This window comes from Panthera uncia, chromosome D1 (genome assembly GCF_023721935.1).
Source record: "Panthera uncia isolate 11264 chromosome D1, Puncia_PCG_1.0, whole genome shotgun sequence".
Taxonomy (NCBI): Eukaryota; Metazoa; Chordata; class Mammalia; order Carnivora; family Felidae; genus Panthera; species Panthera uncia.
The window spans coordinates 110,776,733-110,797,210 of NC_064808.1; the positions used below are offsets into that span (position 1 = coordinate 110,776,733).

At 38.5% G+C, this 20,478-nt stretch overlaps 1 protein-coding gene across 3 annotated transcripts in view; it reads left to right on the forward strand.

Annotated features, from left to right (window-relative positions):
• Positions 1-20,478, forward strand: part of TRPC6 (transient receptor potential cation channel subfamily C member 6) — a 133,974-nt gene that overhangs the window by 85,821 nt on the left and 27,675 nt on the right. For 2 of the 3 annotated variants that reach the window (XM_049614458.1, XM_049614447.1), the window contains exons 2-4: positions 8,998-9,772; positions 13,552-13,737; positions 16,111-16,275. In XM_049614458.1, coding sequence (XP_049470415.1) covers positions 8,998-9,772; positions 13,552-13,737; positions 16,111-16,275 — 1,126 coding nt within the window. The remainder of the gene's footprint in view (positions 1-8,997; positions 9,773-13,551; positions 13,738-16,110; positions 16,276-20,478) is intronic. The other variant, XM_049614454.1, reaches the window with a different exon arrangement.

Below are 20,478 nucleotides of genomic sequence, written 5' to 3' on the forward strand. Positions count from 1 at the left end.
GTGTATCATCTCTGTTTTGGACAAATCCCAAAACATTTCTTTATGTGTGAAGCAGAAGTAATAAAGCCAACTTCACCAACTATAGGAAAATTAAACAAAATAACACTGATAAAGTGATTGGCACATAGTAAACTTTTAGTGAATGTCAGTTCTCAGCCTGTCAGTTCTAGTGAAGTTAGTTAATATAATATACATATTCATAGGAGTTCACCTGATAGTCTTATGTAGAAGCTAAAAACCTAGGGGTAAGTATATAGTGAACTTACAATTTCCTTGACACAATAAGTGTGTTCAAAATCAAACTCTACCAAATTGCCATACCTCATTTTTACTGAAGGTGGATAAGTGTATCTCAGTTTATGACAAGTACAAATTACTTGAAAATACTGTAGAATAATAACAGTTAAGACTACATATTGAGCACTTACTATTATCAGGTACTAAATGGCTTGCATTATCTTTACGTCAATGAGAATAATGAGTACTGCATAACGTTCTTAAGATGACTAAGACTTGTAGTATCACGACAGGGCTATAAATAACATTTTCCAAGTAAAATACACACAATATTGTAACCCTCCCACCAATCCTGGGAAATAGGATCATTATAATCCTTATTTTTTAGGAAGCCAGAGAGTCAACAATGGGCAGGTTAGAACTTGAACCTGTGTCTAGTTACTCTTACATCCATGCCTTTAACCAGTGCTCTCTTTTCTGCCCTCTGAGTGTCCTTCCCTGCTGAATCTCCCATTGCCTGCCATAGCGCCTGGGACAGTAAATGTTTGAAATGATGAAGGAAGGAAGGGAGGAAGGAAGGAAGGAAGGAAGGAAGGAAGGAAGGAAGGAACTGTTAAGATCTTGATGGTGGATATAAGGTTTGAGAGCTGTCTAAAATCAGCAAAGAAAGGCATTCTGTAAGTTTATTTTCTAAATCAGTTGAAGTGTTCCCCACGTCATGCAGTCATCGTCCCCTCTGTATTGCACTCTCTTGTTCATGCCAGGCTTGTGTAGATTTAACCTGCCCCGTGGGCAGTTGGATCTGGCCCCTGTGGTGGAGGTTGGGAGCGCGTTCCAGACTTGTTAGTGAAGGCCGTTCCTTTAGCATGGATACCTCCAGCAGTCAACAGCTTCAGCATCTGCTGAACACACAATTTCAACAATTCTGAATGTTTCTATGACATTACATTACTATCCTTCCCACCCTCAGAGTCAGAACTGCTCTGTTAAGCCTCTTATGAGTATTAAGTTAAAATTCAGGTGGATGAATCTTAGTTATGGGCTCATTTTTTAAGATCGTGTACTGCCTGAAGTTGAATATGAGTGTCTCTCCTGATAGTTAGCTTATTGAAGGGAAAATAAGCCTAGAAAGATGAGAACTGATGCCTCTGGGTTCATAATAAACGCATTGTACACTTGCCATCTTCTCTCTGCACGTGCTTTCATCAGTAGTTTCTGAGGGAGCTAATCATGGCAAAGTCAGACTCACTCTTAGAGTGTGTGCTGGCTCTTGTTGGCCTGGCTCTTCTGCTCCATTTTCTACTTTGCACGCACACCATCCTCTTCCTTAGGGAGGACATCGACGCAGACCTGTGCAGGCTATATCAGTGGGCTCCTCGGTCCCCAGGCTTTGAGTGGGTGCAGCCCATGGGAGGTCCCTGTGGGATAACAGAGGTCACAAGAGAGGGGGGTCAGGGTATAAGTTCCCCTAACTCTCTCCTTGAGGGTTGGCTGCTGCCCTCTTCCAAAGGTCAGAAACTCTGTCAAGTGTTATCCTTATAGTTATCCTACCTTGCAGTAACTATTACCTCCTTATGCCCCTTTCAGGCCTAATCCTGCACCATCCTAGACCTGGGTAAAGTGTTGGCACCATGTTGGATTTCCCTAATTCCTGCCCACACATTCCTAGAGTCTCTTCATCAAACTCCTCCTATTACCCAGTTTAAGTATGCTGGTTTTTTTCCAGCCTGGAATCTGTCTTACACAGAGGTTACTTGTGGAATGGGAAAATAGGTTTGTGTAATACATAGGACTATGACAGCTTCTGCTATTAGAAGCAAATAGTTTAAATCTCTCTCTTTGGTGAGATAATTAGGATATATTTTGCTTGCATTACACATCAACTTTTTGATATTCTCAAGAGTACTCTACTAAAATAGACCAAAATAGATGCATGTGTCCAGAGACCAACCAAAGAACACTTCAAAGGAGGAAGCCATGATACCTAGAATAATCCAGAAAGTGGAGGCTAAAAAGAAACAATGGCATTTCAGACTTAGTTATCATGTAGAAAGTTTCTATAACTTTCATTATTTACTACTATTTTCATTCTCTTACATAGTTGGGTTTCTAATTTATACAAGCAAATGTCAATCGGTGATAAAAATAACCAAAAATATGTAACTTACACACAACCAGCTGGCTCCCAACTGAACATGACGAGCAGTTCAGGAGTCTGTGTTTCACTCTTGGAACAAGGTGGTGGTGTGATGTGTGAAGGATCACTCAGTAAGTTAGTATTTGAGTGAACAGGGGAAAATTGAAGCTAACTGAATCATAATATATATAGAATTTCTATCTTGAAAACTCTCTGGAAGTCACAGGGATTTGGTAATATGTTGTGAAAATGGGTTTATGCTTTATGTGTAGTGTCAAGGACATGCAGAGAGCAGAATCAGTGACAGGAAAGGACAAGAAAATCTCTACTTCTGGATCAAGGCAGTCACAAAGACGCCCTTAAAAAGATATGTCTTCCAACTTCCTCTGTTCCCTGTTAAGCTCGATGCTAATTTGAAAGTAATATAAAATGTTGTACATACCCCAGGACACACTGAGGTTCAACCATCGTGTTTTGTTTGTAGGGCTGTACCTTGTATTTGCTCTTGGTTTAATCGGAACGAATGGGCTCTGGGCTTTGACCTTAATTCCTTTGATGAGAAGGACGTGTGAGTTAGACAATTGTGTGAGGGTTTGCAGTGTGCCTTTCTGCTAAGCACTGGGGATCCACTGGTGAATAAAGCAAAATATTCCTTGCTCTCATTGGATGTAGGAAAACCACTCTAATTGTTTACTGCTCCCTCAACCCTGGAGGGAAGGCCAGGGGTGTGTGGCCAGGAATTAAGCAGATAAAGTGAAAATAATTTCATTGTTATAAATTAGACCAAAACTACTTTCATCATTCATCCTTCTAAAGTGGTCTGCAGAATTGCTAGTTGTGTTGACTGTTAATTGTAAGTACTCAAGTCCAATTTTTCCTTGTATAATCGTGCAGGTAATAAAATATATATCCTGGAATCTCCTTTATTTTCACCTTCCCAGATTAAATCTAACAATCTGCTATCTTGGCTTTTCCACGCTGCATGGATAGTTATGTGCCATTTATATTTTCACACGTCTTCTTTGGTAGAATTGTGCTTTGATTTTAAAATTTCAAGTATTTTGGAAACACAAAATAAAAAATTAAGTTAGATACTTAATGTAAAGCTTAGTTTGTATAAGAGCAGTTCCATTTGGTAAAAGCACATTATATTTGAACAGGAAATAGAGGAATTACTACATATACTCTGGACTCAAAGCACACAGTCCATTCGACTCAGAAGCTAATTTGCATTGCTGGCATTTTCAATAGAGATGGATTATTTCATCTCTCACTATCTGGGGCAACAGGCAATATTTCGCCAGCAAAAAGAATCAGGAAAGTGAGGTATGTAAAAACCGTTGATTTTCATGACTTAATCAGTATTTGAGTACCAAGTGGGCAGTGGCTAGTTACATTCCTTCCTAGAACTGGTATTTAAATATTGTGATAAAACAAATTTTTAAAATACAGACATGAAAATGTAGGTTACTAAACATTTAATCCTGCTAAATATGGCTGAATGGATGAAGAAAAATTCTTAATAAATATTTTTCTTAAATAGAAGAACTGACTTTGCAAAAATGTGCCCTTTAGCTGGAATGAAAATATCTCTTTTGTTGATATATTGCTTTGGGCGGTTGTTCCTCTTTCTAGTAGGTGGTTTTATGAGGTTACTTTGCAATTAATGTACAGTTCTACAGTATAGCCTTGTAAAATCCCTCAGAGGGGTAATGTAATCTAGCAGCATCTCATAGCTTTCTTGAAAGTCTTAAAATGTGTGTTCCTGAAAAAGTGGTTCTACACGTTTTGCTTTTGCATTTGAAATGCAGGGTTAAGCAACACCACTTGTGGCAAAATACAATACATGGAGCCTTTGAGACTGCAGTTAGGGAAGACCAGAGGCAGCAAAGTATGCATTTTGTTGGGTCACCATACTGGCAGCTCTTGGTTTATCTCACTACCAGTACAAGAACTGCCTTCCGAGAGCATGCAGTGGTTATCTTCCTTGGGCAATCTCAAATGCCTCTAGACGTGTCCTGTATCAGGCTTTACTGGCCACAGAGTACTGAAGAGGTAATGATAATCCAGGCCTTTCCAAAAAATGTGTCAGAAATTCATGTCACTGCATAGGATTAATATTTATGGTTGCCACAATGGGACAAGAGATGCTTTAAACGTGAAGAAAACATTTTCTATGGAAATGTTTTTGCTCTTTCCTCAAAAGAATGGCTGCTATAGGTAGGAAAGCCATAACAGTCTAGAAGAAAATGGGACGTATCCTTAGAAGAGTGGCTTGCTAGGATAGAGCCTGCCATTATTCAGATAAATAGGCATTAAAGTCATATATCAGTCTTTTAAAATTTTAGAATTAAAGATGTCACAAAACTACCTCTGTGTAAATTTAGAGGTGTCATATGAACAAATAGTACTTTGGAAACTAAAAATTGAGATATAAGTTAAATTACTTATAATGATTTTCCTTTTTTTAAAGAGACAAAAGCCTCTCAATTACCATCTCAGTCCTTGCCTTTCATGGGTATTCCATGTGAATAACAGCTGAAAAGTAGTAAAGTTGGTGACCTTCTTGTTCATATAAATGCATATTCCTGTGGCTGTAAAAAAAAAAAATGAAACTCAAATTTAGGTGCTTTCCAATTTGTGATTTGAATTGACCCTGGAAAAATCCTATGACATAGGCTGGAGTAATTATTTCTCTTGTTCTTATGGTAGAAAAAGAACAAAACAGAGGCTTGGTTCTTGGTACTATTTTGTGCCCATTTTATGCCTTTTTGGTTTTGTTTTTACAGGAACTTTCCCCAAGTTCTCCCTATAGTACTTTTTCATCTCACTTTCATAAATGCCCTGATCTTAGCTCTTTTCTCCCTTCATTTTACAGTTTTTCTTTTTGAACACATTCTCTGTGGTTAGCAACACTTCCTCTCCCCCTAATCTTCGTGGTTCCTCTAGTCTACAATCTACAGCAGCAGCTGTGGGGTAATACACGCTGGAGGGGGTTTTTAGAGGCCAGAAGAGTGACAGAGAGGAGGGAAAGGGGTTCAAAATCTTAGAGGGAAGAAGAATGATAGCTGCTCATGTGACGAGACTCTCCATGCTTCTACTTCATCCATTCTGTTAAGTCAGAAATAATGCCACTCTTCTAAAAACTCACCTCCAAGAATTGCCTTTCACCAAAACTGACATTAGATGCTGGCAAATTTTTTTTATGAGGGAAAATTGCATTCTCTTAGAAGAGACGTTAGAATTAATTTTATTTCTTTTAAATAGAAAAGTATGCCTACTAAGGGTCACTAGCTTTTGGATGAAAAACTCTAATATAAAATCTACAGTACACAATATACATTAAAAAGCAACTTAGGAGTAAATTCTCTAAAGTGTTCTGGTCTGTGTGGTCTTTATCACTAATGTCTCTGGATTAGGTAAGAGAAGATAATGTGCCTTCGTCTTGAAGAAAAGGCATTGTAAAGAACAAAAAAAATGTTCTTGAGAATTATAAACATAGCAGCAGAGAAAATTTTTCAAAAGATATATTAGAGGATAATAGAAATTGTCCATAGTGTAATGCAAGAAATGTCCATAGTGTAATGCAAAAACAAAAACCAAACAACAAACCCACAATTAACTGGAAAATTGGACAGAAAAGATAAGAAAATTTAGTGGTAATCCCAGAATGTCCAGCATCCAAAAGGAGTCCCAGAAACAACACTGACAGCAGGAAACAGAATTATCAGAGAAATGAGTTAAAAATATTTCTCAGAAAAGCACCCATTTCTCCAGATGAAAAGATTTACTGAGTGCACAGAACCACAGAAGAAAGGATATTCCCTCCAACAAAAAATTATGTAATTTTAGGGCACCAGAGACAAAGAGAACATCCAGAATCATATTTCCTAATAGCAACTACAAAAACTAGAATGTAACAGTACAAAGCTTTGAAAATTATTGTTAACCTAGAATTCTCTACCCAGCTAAACTACCAATTAAGGTTGTCAATAATACAGTCATTTTTAGACATGCAAAATCTCAAGTTTACCTCCTGCACATACTTTGTCAGTCAGCTAGTGGAGCATGTGCTATACTAGGGCACAGGAGTGAGCTAAGAAAGAGGAGAGTCTGGGATTCAGAACACAAGGAACCCAAAATAAAAGTAAAGCAAAGAGAATCGTTGGGATGATGCCAAAGGAAGATTCAAAGACAACATATGTTTGAGTCTAGACTGTAACCATGTCCAGGTTAGCAGATCAGGAGGCTACAGAAAAGACTCTTCAAGAGGCTAAAATTAAAAAAATACATAGGATGTTGGATGAATTAAAACAAGATTTAGACCAAAGGAGAGTAGAATTTTGTTGCATTGGTCATAAGTACACAGAACATTAAGCATATGAATACAGGAAGAGAATTATTAACAACTGGGTTTCAGGACATAGGGAAGTAGTATCCTGAAAGACACCATGGTACACTCCTTGTCACAGCTAGGACTATCACTGTATTATTGTAATGTAGTAGTTATCTAGCCAAAGTTATGCTGTAACTACCCTGGAATGATAAAGGACCATGAGGTGTGTTGAGGTGTGTCCATGTGGGCGTGTGTGCGGGGGCAGGGAGATTGTTAAAGTGGGCTGAATTTCACCTTTGGTGAGAATTCCATAGATAATTGCAAACCTGGAAATTCAGAAATAACAATATTAATAAGTTGTATGGCTGTAAGTTTTTAAATTGTAAAATAATAAGCTAAAATGTTGACATTATTGCCTCTGGGGATCAGGAAGTGGGGAAAATGAAACACAGAGGGCTGCTGTTTTCATAAAGCATATAGAGTCCTCTATTTGTGTATGTGCATAACTTTGATAACATTAAAAATGGAATGGAAAACAAAGCAGTAGTTACAGAAAGCAAAATACATGTGGAAATCATTCCCTTAATACTTAACAAAAGTTCCCCATACAATATCAAAAGACTGACTTTAGAAATTACTGGTGTTGTAGCCATTGCCCTTGACATCATTTTTTAAATTTACAAAGTTGTCTCTTTAATAACACATCAGGCTGGTCACTTTTGAAGAGACACCATGGATGGCTGGAGGGCTTACTGTTGAATGAGTGTATGGAAAACATTGGAGTCTCCACTCCAAATGGAAATGTTAAAATCTGCAAAGTGCTTGGCTTTCTTAAAGAAGTTCTTGGAATCCATTAACAAATAAATGCATTCTCATTTATATTATAGTTGGTCTAGAGATGATTGGTTAAAATGGCAGCATACTGTTCAAGCTCCTTGGAGAATCATAATCATTTGTGAGTTGGCTGACATCTTGCTATTTCTTTGGGAATCACACAACCGTAGACAACACTACCTGGATATTGGATATCAAGATGGTTAAGGACTCGTAGAGAAAGATATTTAGGCCACATTGGAGGGGAAGATCATTTATGGGGTCTTTGGACCAATTTAAGTTGTCTTCATACTGGGAAATTTGTGACAGTCTTCAGAGGGATGGCTCTAGGAAACACTTACAAAGAGAGGAAACATCTATCATATCTATCACCAACCACACCTTTTTCCTTCCTTTCAGCCCCCACCCTCCTAACATGGCCCTTCCCTGTTCTGCAGTGAATTGTACCTTTGAGTCTGTGGTTAGTGACAGTGATAAGGATTGAGCCGTAAACTTTAAGACATACAGTTATAAATCAATAAGGAAGAAAATGTCCATTGTAGCATTTGACTAGAGAAGGGATCACTGTCTCCTATCACAGACTGAAGGCCTGCACTAAAGGCTGGCCATCTCTTTGACCCATCTCCATCACAGAAGTGTTCCTTCCCACCTGTGCCTTACTCATACGTTCTCATTTCCAGTGATTTTTAGAACACCTAGCAGAGTCCAAGTCTTAACTGTTCCTATTAATGAAATCTGTGCTATAGTGTCTGGTTGACCCTTCCGTTGGAGAAAGCGCTCTACCTGTACCCAACCTCTGTCCCACCCTCCTAAAGCACACCCTCACTTGACTTGTACTCATCCTTCCATTTTTAGCCTTTAACTTTCTCCTGGAAGCTATGCTACATAACCCTGCTATAGGTTTATCATGACAGACAACTGATAACAAGGCAATGTTCTAGTTCCCAGTTTCTCCCATTAGAGTATAAGATTTATAAGGGCAGAAAAGTTTCTACTTTTGTCACTATTGATTTTCCTGGGCCTTATACAGTCCCTGGCCCTGGCATAGGAGGCAACCAGTAAGTATGTGTTGGATGGATTTACTATTTTCTCTATTTTTTAATATTTTCACACTGTATATAATATTGGTGACTGATTGTGGGTCTTTCTTATACTATCTGTGATTGAAACACTCATATTAATCCTTATTTCAATGGCACAGAGAGATTATAGGAATTGCCAGAGTCTCCACTCCAAATGGAAACGTTAAAATCTGCAAAGTGCTTGGCTTTCTTAAAGGAGTTCTTGGAATCCATTAACAAATAAATGCATTCTCATTTATATTACAGTTGGTCTAGAGATGATGAGACAACATCTCATAGACTTGAGGGTTGCATTAGTTGAATGGCAAGTCATTTGGCTCACTAAAATGCTCTTAATATGATTTGTTCCCAATCTTTCTATTTCCTTATAGCCAGGACACCGACAACAGACTGGCCCACCGGCGGCAGACGATTCTCCGTGAGAAGGGGAGAAGGTTAGCCAACCGAGGACCAGCTTACATGTTTAACGATCGCTCAACAAGCTTATCTATTGAGGAGGAACGTTTTTTAGATGCTGCTGAATATGGCAACATCCCAGTGGTGAGGAAGATGTTAGAAGAATGTCTGTCCCTCAATGTTAACTGTGTGGATTACATGGGCCAGAATGCCCTGCAGTTGGCCGTGGCCAACGAGCATCTGGAAATTACAGAACTTCTTCTCAAGAAAGAAAACCTCTCTCGTGTTGGGGATGCTTTGCTTCTAGCTATTAGTAAAGGTTATGTTCGGATTGTGGAAGCTATTCTCAGTCATCCAGCTTTTGCTGAAGGCAAGAGGTTAGCCACCAGCCCCAGCCAGTCTGAACTGCAGCAAGATGATTTTTATGCCTATGATGAAGATGGGACACGGTTCTCTCATGATGTGACTCCAATCATTCTGGCCGCCCACTGCCAGGAATATGAAATCGTGCATACCCTCTTGCGGAAGGGTGCTCGGATTGAACGGCCTCATGACTATTTCTGCAAGTGCAGTGAGTGCAGCCAGAAACAGAAGCATGACTCCTTTAGTCACTCCAGATCTAGGATTAATGCCTACAAGGGCCTGGCAAGTCCAGCTTACCTGTCACTGTCTAGTGAAGACCCAGTCATGACAGCTTTAGAACTCAGCAATGAGCTGGCCGTGCTGGCCAACATTGAGAAGGAGTTCAAGGTAGGTCTGTAACGTTAAGGACTGCACTCTTCACTCATCAGTCAAGGTGTATTAATAAGCTTCCATAGGTGCTTAGGATTGTGCTAGCTACTGCAGACAGGAGGTGATTTTGTATTTTTTTTTCAACAAGCTCTTTGTTACAATGATATGTAGTAACACTTGAGGTCACCACCATTTAGACATGTTCTATAGACTTTACATTTATGTCTAATTCTTATCACAACCTTGAGAACCTTACTTGCTTTTCAGATGAAGAAATGGAGGCACAGAAAGGTCACTTAAAGCCCAAGACCAACAACTGGTAATTGGCAGAGTTGGGACCAGAGTCCAGGCATGCTGTACTCTACAGCCACGTTCTGTTTCCTCTGGAACTGTGTCTGTGTTCACAGCATGGCGAGAAGTGCTGTTGAGGCCAGAAAGATGAATAAGCTGGTGGAAGTCACGGTGACTTGAGAGACACATGCACACGTAAATATATATGATATAGAGAGAAGTGAGGTTACTAGATGGACTGTAAGTGATGTGCTGTGGAATCCAGAGGAAGCAACATTTAATTCAGATTAGTTTTCAGGGAAGGTACAGGTACATGGCATTTCAGCTGTGTATGGGCAGAATGCATAGGATCTGAGGAGGCTGAGAAAGAGGGAAAAGATGTTTCAGAGCAAGATAAATTTTGCCTTTAGCTGCAAGGATACTTACAAATGTCAAGAAACAGCCTGTTTTCAGATCTTGCCTTTGATGATATAGAATAAAATAAATGTGTTTTATGGAATGCTTGCCAAATGCTCAGCACCATGCGAAGTACTTTGCATGTGTGGTTTCTTTTTTTTTCTTTTTTCTTTTCTTTCCTTTTCTTTCTCTTCTTTCTTTCTTTCTCTTTTGAGGCAGAGAGGGGCAGAGAGAGAGGGAGAGAGACAATCTTTTTTCTTAAAGCTATTTTTTTTAATGTTTACTTATTTATTTTGAGAGAGAGCAAGCATGAGCAGAGGAGGGACAGAGAGAAAGGGAGAGACAGAATCCCAAGCAGGCTCTGCAGCTATCAGCGGCTCAGTCTCACCAGCCTGGGATCGTGACCTGAGCCGAAACCAAGATACTCAACCAACTGAGCCACCCAGGTGCCCCTGCACGTGTAGTTTCTTTAACACTTATTTAATCTAACTAACACTCAGTTTTCTCATTTGTAACATGGGAATAATAATAGCGCCTACCTCATGGGATGATTTTAATTTATCTAAGATCACATGGCTAAAAACTGAAGGATCTGCGATTTGATTACAGGTGTATTTGAGTGGAAAAACCCAAGCCCCTAACCACTCTATAGACAGTGGACATGGGGAACATATGTACTTGCACACCTTAACATTTGTCCCTGTGACCCTAATTGACTGTTTCATGGAAAGGATAAAGCTGTTTCCTTGTGACTTCCTTATACTATCCGACTAGATACCTGTTTAGAAGGAGCATGAGCCAGTCTCTGTTAGGCAGAATTTGTTTCATCAGTTTGCCTTCATGGAGTCTGTTTGGACCCACAGTTAGGAAAGCATGGCCTGTTTAGAAGTCACTGAGTTGTAATAGGTCACTTGGCAGGATTAACAGAGAGGAGCCCAGGTAGGTGCTGTACCCACACCCATATAGGCTTCCCTAAAATACCTCCTTATTGCCTAACATCCAGAGCTGCTTGGACTCCACCATCTTCCTCTCCTGATTCTCCCAGGGGACATTTTCATTCTAAACACACCAGCAGCTTCAGGATGGCGGAAATAACTAGCAAAGCTATAACTCTAAGAGTAAACTCTGCCACTGAGGCTATGTGACCTCAGGGAACCTTAGTTTTTTGATGTGGAAAATGGGAATAGTATTTGCCCTACGTGCTTCCTACTTCTTCCCACTTTTCAAAATAGAAAAACTTTCCACAAAGAAGGGACAAAGTGGCATAGTCCTTAAAGGCAGAGGGTTTGGGGCCTACCAGCTGGATTTAATGTTTGATTTTGACACTTAGTGACTACATGATCTTGGACACATTATTTAACCAAACTGAGCAAGATGACCTAAAAGATTAAATTAGGTAATATAATCCGTTTGCCATGCAACACACTCAAGCTGATAGGTTTTCTTGATTAACATTGACCTATAAATGGCCTTATTTCAATGTAAGAGAAAAAAGGGGGAGGAAGTATTAGAAAGACCTGAATGAAGATGTTAATACCTGGTGTATATATGCATAAGACAGAGTTGTGTTTTTAATTGACATATAGTTGACACATAGTGTCACATCAGTTTCAGGTGCACAACATGGTGATTCAACATGCCTGGACATCATGCTGTGCTCACCACAAGTGTATATAGCCACCATCTGTCCCCTAACAACACTATTCCAGTATCACTGATTGTGTTTCTGACTCTATGCCTTTTATCCCCTTGACTTATTCATTTCATAACTAGAATTCTTTATCTCCCACTCCCCTCCACCCATTCTGTCCATCCCCCACATGCCTCTCCTCTCTGGCATCCACCAGTCTTTTTGTGGGTCTGTTCCTGCTTTGTTTGTCTGTTTTGAGTCCACATGTAAGTGAAATCATATGGCCTTTGTCTTTCACTATTTGACTTATTTCACTTAGCATAATACCATAATGTGGTCACAAATGGCAAGTTCTCATTCTTTATGGCTGAGTAATATTCCATAACACACACACCACATCTTCTTTACCCATTCATCTATCAATGGGCACTTAGACTGCTTCCATTTCTTGGCCATTGTAAATAATGCTGCAACAAACATCAGGGTCCATGTATCTTTTAGAATTAGTGTTTTCATATTCTTTGGGTAAATATCCAGTAATAAAATTACTGGATCCTATGGTATTTCTATTTTTAATTTTTTAAGGAGCCTCCATACTGCTTTCCACCACATCTGTACCATTTATATTCCTGCTAACAGTGCATGGGGGCTTCTTCTTATTCTACATCTTTGACAACACATGTCTTTTTGATTTTAGCCACTCTGACAGATGTAAGGTGGTATCTCATTATGGTTTTGATTTGCATTTTTCTGGTCATCAGTGATGTAGAGCATCTTTTCAAGATGTGAATTTTTTATGTTTGAATATGATCTATACTTCCTAAGTCTTCCCAATGTAATATTAGGTCATCATCAATAAATTACAACAGAAGCATTTGCATTAAGTTTTCTTTTCTCCAAAGAAGAATCCTGGTTTTCAGTCTTTATATTAGATCTTGTCTTGGACCCTGATTTTGGTACGCTAAGTTTCTCAATACAATTTATTAAATAGATAAATGACATATGTTTGCTCTTCTCTGGAATCTCTCCAAATGTCCTGTGTTTCTCAAGTTTACCAACAGTTTACAAGATCTTACAAAGATCTACCAAATGTACATGATGTGCTTGCTGGTGAAGTCATGAACATGAGACATGATGTATGCAAAGTGGTAGGATCCTGCTGTGGGAAAAGTTGCTTACTTCATATTCTCCTGATCCTATAGGTGACTTGGGCACAGTACACTATTCAATAGCTTTGCTTATGTTTTAGATAAATTTCCTTTCTTTGGAGATGAAGAACATCTTTATGGTGCTAAGATACTTCAGAAATCACTGAGTAGAACAGCAGTTAAAGCACATTAAAAGAACAGTAAACACAAAGATTTAATTTTTCTGTTTGTTTCCTCTCCCAACTGTCAAGTGACTGATAAATTCCACTGCGTCACCTAGTAAATGTGCTACTTCTCCATTATTGTTTTTTGTTTTGCTTTGTCTTTCCCAGAATGACTACAAAAAACTGTCAATGCAGTGCAAGGATTTTGTTGTTGGACTCCTTGATCTGTGCAGAAATACCGAAGAAGTGGAGGCCATTCTGAATGGGGACATCGAAGTGTATCATGGTGGGGGAGATCACAGCCGTCCAAATCTCAGCCGCTTGAAACTTGCCATTAAATATGAAGTAAAAAAAGTAAGGCCAGGCCTGAAGCCCCATTTACATTATTTCCATTGTTACTGCTGCTGTATAAGGCTGAAGAGTTGGCATAATCAGCTCGAGCTGGGTTTTTAGTTAGTTGCATGAGGCAGTTTCTCTAATCATACGTGCTTAGCTGTGAGTCATGTAACCTACACTCCACACAAGTCTGTGACATCTGGACGTGTTTATGCCCTGATTGCCAGCCACTCTCCTTTACTTAACTAATGATATAGAAATGACTTCGTGTGTCCAGATGATAAGGCGTTGGTTGTCTGAGAGGAACATCAGTGTTTGAGACTCTGTTCCAGGTCCCATCTGTTGTGTTCTGATCCAGGACCAGTGCCCTCAGTTCCTGCTTTAGAACATTTGAATCTCCTCCTGCACCATGTGTATCTGTGGGGCATTTTCAGTCTCCGTCTTCGTGCAGCACCTCCCATTCTTGATTGCTTTCTTAGGTTACGTATCTTTAAAAATATACTTTTTAAGGATAAAACAGTATAGATATGGCCCTTTCTATCTTCCCAATTTTTTTTTTTAAGATTTTACTTTTAGGCAACCTCTCTATACCCACCGTGGGGCTTGAACTCACAACACCAAAATTAAGAGTTGCATGTTCCACTGACTAAGCCAGCCAGGCTCCCTTGATCCTCCCAATTATTTTTTCTTAATGTTTATTTATTTATTTCCAGAGAAAGAGAGAGAGAGAGGAGCTGAGAGAGAAGAGGAGAAGGAGAGAGAGAGAGAGAGAGAGAGACAAAGGGAGAGAGAGAGAGAGAGAATGAATCTCAAGCAGGCTCCTTGCTATCAGCATGGAGCCTGAAGTGGGGGCTCACACTCACAAACCATGAGATCATGACCTGAGCCGAAACCAAGAGTCTGATGTTCAACCTACTGAGTCACCCAGGCACCCCTGTCTTCTCAATTCTTAATGGAGAGTAGTTTCTCTCCATTATATTACTCTCCACAAATTCATATCTTGTACATCTTCACATTTCAGTAAATAAACATCCATCTCATCTTTTCAAAGGCTGTGTTGTTATATCACTATTTCATTTAATCAGCTTACTATTTAAGGGTGTTTATTACTTTCTTCAGGTTTTTGTTAATTTAAAACATTTGCTAAGTTTTCTTTAAAAACAGTGCACCAGTTTACATACATGCCAGAGGTGTATGAGAGGGCTTATTTTTTCTACTCACAATAGGTGTTATTAAATCTTACAACTCTGAGAAGATAAACATTGTTTCTTGTTTTAATGATCTTCGAGATGAGCCATCCTTAAGCATTTGTAGTTCTTTTAACCTTTCAACATTTTTTATCAATTTTTATTTTGCATTGTTGCTTTTTGTAGATTAAATAATGTTGCCCCCTGCCATATGTTCTTTGTAGAAAATAAATACGTGAGAATTCAAAAATTCTGAAAAATAACAAGTAAAATTTAATTATTAAGTTTTGTTAATTGAAAGAATTTATGACACAGAAATAAAAATATATCAGTGAATAGAATAGGCAGTCCAGGAACAGACCCATATACAAATGGGAGTTAATAAGTTTAGCATTGTAGGTCAGTGCAGAACAGATGGCATGCTGTTTTAAGAAAGTATTTAAACATCTGGGCCTGTAGGATTTCTCTTTCTTTTTCTTTCTTTCTTTCTTTCTTTCTTTCTTTCTTTCTCTCTTTCCTTCTTTCTCTCTCTTTCTTTCTTTCCTTCTTTCTTTCTTTCTTTCTTTCTCTCTTTCTTTCTTTCTCTCTTTCCTTTTCTTTCTTTCTTTCTTTCTTTCTTTCTTTCTTTCTTTCTTTCTTTCTTTCTTTCTTTCTTTCTCCTTAGAGAGAGACAGCAGCAGGAGAGGGGCAGAGGGAGGAAGAGAGAAACCCAAGCAGGCTCCATGCTCAGTACAGAGCCCAGTGCAGGAATGCAGGGCTGGATCCCACAACTCTGGGATCATGATCTGAGTTGAAATCAAGAGTCTGATGCTTAACCAGTTGAGCCACCCAGGCACCCCTGGGCCAGTAGGATCTTTACATCACTGTTTCTAGATGGAAAATAACATATAAATGTAAAAGTCCTTATGTGAAGCATTTATGAATCTTTTTATAATATTAAATTTCAGAATTTTTTCTATACTTTCAAGGGAATCCCATTAGTTATAAAGGAAAAATTTGATAAATTGGAATCTTCGAATTTATATAATACATGTTAGAACCTCCTGCCACCTTGCTTGATGCTTGTCAGCTAGATGTTCTATGTTTACTCTTTATTTCTAACAGTAGTTTTCATGGGAAACCACAGAACAAAATATTTAGAATCCAAGAGTTGGTGAACTTTTCTTTAATCAAGCTATTAAATGTTTTGTCACTTCCCTGCTAGTTTGTAGCTCATCCAAACTGTCAACAGCAGCTTCTGTCCATATGGTATGAGAACCTCTCCGGTCTGCGGCAGCAGACCATGGCGGTTAAGTTTCTCGTGGTCCTGGCGGTTGCTGTCGGATTGCCCTTCCTGGCTCTCATTTACTGGTTTGCTCCATGCAGCAAGGTATGTCTGTGAAGCCTGGACCTTATCGTCACCTACAAGTAGGTCAAGCTGTATATATCAGAGCCAGTTAAGCAAGGAAAATTCTGTTTTCCAAATGAAAATTTCATAGATGTCAGAGTTGGGTTTAAATAATATTATTGATTTTAATATTACAAAAATGACATCTATTTGCTATAGGAAATAAGGGGAAAAGTGGGTAGAAAATTAACCTGTAATAGCACCACTGTTAAATTGAGAAAGAAAACCTAGTTACTATGTTTCCATCCTCTCTGTAGGCATGTCTAATTCATATATGTTTTGAGGTTATAGTATGCAATGAGCACATATTTCAAATATAATCCTAAAAGATAAACATTTTTTGTCTTTTATTCCTCCTTTGACAAAGTTTGAGATTAAAGTTATTTTTTTTGTATTTATTTAGCTCATATTACCAGATAAATCTTAATCTAAATAAAGAATAATCATGTAAATACTAATGTGATGCTTGGTTCAGTCAAGAATATTTATTTTAGGGATGGAGTAATCCGTAACTGGACAGCAAAGATAGCCTATCAGCAAAATCCACGTGCCCAGACTTTGGTGAAAATATGTTCAGATGGATCCAGCCTTTCTTTAGTGTGATGGAACAAGTGCGAAACATGTGGACCTATCATTCTGTTAACAGGCACAGAATTGCATTGCCAAAAATCTTATTCTTCCATGTTTTTGAAACCACATTTCTGTAATGTTTAGGTTTCAAATCTGAAAGTCAGACTGAAATAATTCTAAAGCTATGTGGCTGAAATGTCAGCTGGACCATCCGTGTGCTCTGTGAAAATGCCACTTCAATATCTGCTGTTCTTAATGTGGGCCTGACTCATTTTCAAACTTTGTAACTCATGGATGCAAACACATGTATCCCCATTACCAACATACTGTCTTCTTATTACATAGTCACATACTTGATGCTTTAGCTTAGGACCTTCCTAAGTGGTTTATAGGTGCAAGGCTTTCTACGGAGAGGGAACAACATTATTCTTTGTGGTGGCAATGATAGAAACCTGCTGGAAACTGGGCGTTTTCTCCTGAGGGTAAAAGCTATCATTATACGTTGTTTTTCCTTTAAAAAGATAAGGCCCCAAAACTGAGCTTTTATAAGTAAAACATAAACGATGAAAATAGTGAGATTTACTAGAATTAGAAATTTGTAGCATAGATTTTCTTCTAGAAAGGTACAGTTTTCTTTTTCTTCCCTTTTCACAGAAATGACAGATTTCACTTTGAAACAAAAACTCTGACCCATCCTTATGGGCACATGGGCTCCATCTATGCATTTACTGTCTCTTCTCTCTTTAACGTACATTTCCTGAGTCTTCAGAGATGTGAGCTGAATGAAGTATGTGGGGGTGGGGATGTTCTGAATTATCTTTGTTCACTGATTACCCTGTGCTCAGTAAAATTACAATATCTTCCTAAACTGAGTATTTGTCCTTCTCCATATCCAGTGAGTTCTGAAGCATGATGCCTTCCAGAATGCTTGCTGTTCTGACAGGAGACTATTTGGGGCAGTCTGTAGAATTTCTTAGATTTTGACTGAATCCTAATTAACCTGATTTCCTTTACTATTTTCTTCTTCCCTGGTCATGTTTCTTTCTTGGCATCTGTTTTTCATCCTTGTGTAGGAACCTTGAGGCAAATAATTAAATTATAAGGACAATGTCAAGGTATTTTATTTTAATATCTAAAATCTATTTTACTGCCTGTTATTTAGCCTTTGAAGCTTTATGATAGAATCGATTTTCACAATTTTTCCCTTAGCAATGAACATAAACATTATTCACAGGTTATGGGGGAAGATTGCTCAAAATTAATGCTTTTATTTAAAATATCATTTTAAATACTAAAAAATTTCCAATACATCCATGAAAATTAAGGTATCTAATTGCAAGCCTGTGCACCTTGACAGAGTCTGTTCCTGTTTAAATTTGGGTTTTCTTTCCTCAAGTCTGCTTTCTTCTTTCAGAAACTTTCTTTTCTTCACTTATTTTCTTTTAACACCATAACCCAAATATGTTTTATGGTCATTACAATAAAAATAGGTCAGGGGTGCCTGGATGGCTCAGTCAGTTAAGCATCCGACTTTGTCTCAGGTCGTGATCTCATGGTCCATGAGTTCAAGCCCTGCATCAGGGGACTGACAGCTCAGAGTCTGCAGCTTGCTTTGGATTCGGTGTCTCCTTCTCTCTCTGCTCCTCCCTCCCTCACTCTCTCTCTCTCAAAAATAAGTAAACATTAAAAAAATAATAAAATAAAATAAAAATAGGTCATGCTGTGATTTCAAACCATTTTAGCTTAAGCTATCTTCAAACTTTTCTGTTTCTATCGGTTTTTGGAGTTAGGTATTTAGTCATTAAAAATACTTGAAAAAAGTATAATATGTAATAGTTAAAGCCAAGTATTTCTTTCAGTGCTTAACCTCAAAAATTTGTCAGGTGCATTAATTATTCACCTTATTCAATTGATTAGTGCCCTTCTTTAACCTTATTAGAAATTTGTTTACATCCCACAATGTATAAATGACAAATTTTACTAAAATGGATAACTCACTTCAATTCTTAAAGTCCACTGAATGGTGCCAAAAATCTCCCTTAGTTAAAAGAGAAACAAAACTCTAAATGATCTGTAATAAGAATTAGAGGGTATGATAAATATCTGAACACACCATTTTAGTTTCCTGCCAATGAACTTTTTGTTTGCTTGTTGTTTGTTTGCTTTTTTCCCCTTTAAACCAGCATGTTTCATAACAGCGAAAATGCCTGGCTTGAGTCTCTTCTCCCCCTTCTGAATAAAATCAAGAAGGAGCCAATATTACATAAGGGCCACACCCCTGTGGAAGTGGGGAATCGCACACTCTGCCCTGAGGGATAGGACACTGTCCAGGACAGTTCACCTCATGTCCCAGAGCGATCCAACCTGCTTATTCTCAACTCCATTTTTATCCCCAACCTCTGTAACAGTTCATATTTGTACAGAAACATAGTTAAGGACAGTGGGCAAAAGAAAATCAAACCTACTGTGTTACCCATTTGTTTTTGCTTTACACTTACTCAATTATTTGAGAGTTCTACTTAAACAGGATCTTAAAAAAACACACTGTTTGATTCAATCTAATGAGTATTCTTATGAAAGTAGGATTTTTAGACATTACTACAGCAGAGTTTTACAAAGTAACTTTGGATTGGCTCTGCAGTATATCTAAATATAGCTGATTCTCTGGATCCATTGGCTTCAAGCTAGCTAGCTAGCTAGCTCCATCTAGATACAGTGAGATAAATACTTGTGTGCACATGCATTCTGATATTCTGACATAAGATCCTAAATACCAAGAGAGAAGGGACTAAACTGTATGATTTGTTTCAGCTTTAACTTTTATGGTTTTGAAAACCACATAAACAAGTAAAGTCTGTAGGAACAGAGAACATTATATTCCTTCCATTGTACTATTTACTTTTTTCAATATTAGAAGGAGCTTCTTTTTTTCTAGAAGAAGTGACATATTTATGTACCTCAATGAAAAAATATGAAATTGTGTTGTAAACCATATAGAGGCATTAACTCAGAAACAAGAACTGCTCTCAGGCTCCAGCTCCACCACGTATGAGCTGTGTGACTTTTAGGCCAGTGTCTGGACTTTTGTCAGCCTCTTCATCAACAACAGTGGCATTTTAGGGGCACCTGCTCTTAGAACCATTGTCATGGTGACGTGAGTTCACAGAGTAAAGCCCTGAAAACAGTACTTGGCACAAACAAGTGCTGGCTAAGTGTTGGTGGTGTTTATCAACTTACACATTTTTTCTGGAATAATAAGTTCGCTTGAAAGGCTGTTGGAAGTTATGAACCCTCTCCTAAAGAAGGGTCCTGTCCATACCTCCTGGGTGGCGGTTACCATCTTAGGGGGTGCGCAGAGCCCCTGAGACACATCTCGGACGCGAAGCATCCTTCTGCTGCAGCGAGGGGGATTTGTGCGTCTCAGATGGAAACTAATCCGGGCCTGTAGAAGCACAAGAGCTTTCACTGCCTCCATAGTTCACACAGAGAGTCTGATTTTTACATAATTTAGGAAATTTACTCATTGCCACTCAGCTAATGAGGGAATGAAACTGGAACCTGACGTGAAAATTTTGGATTTTCAGTCCAGTGTCTTTCCAGGATATTGTTCCAAAT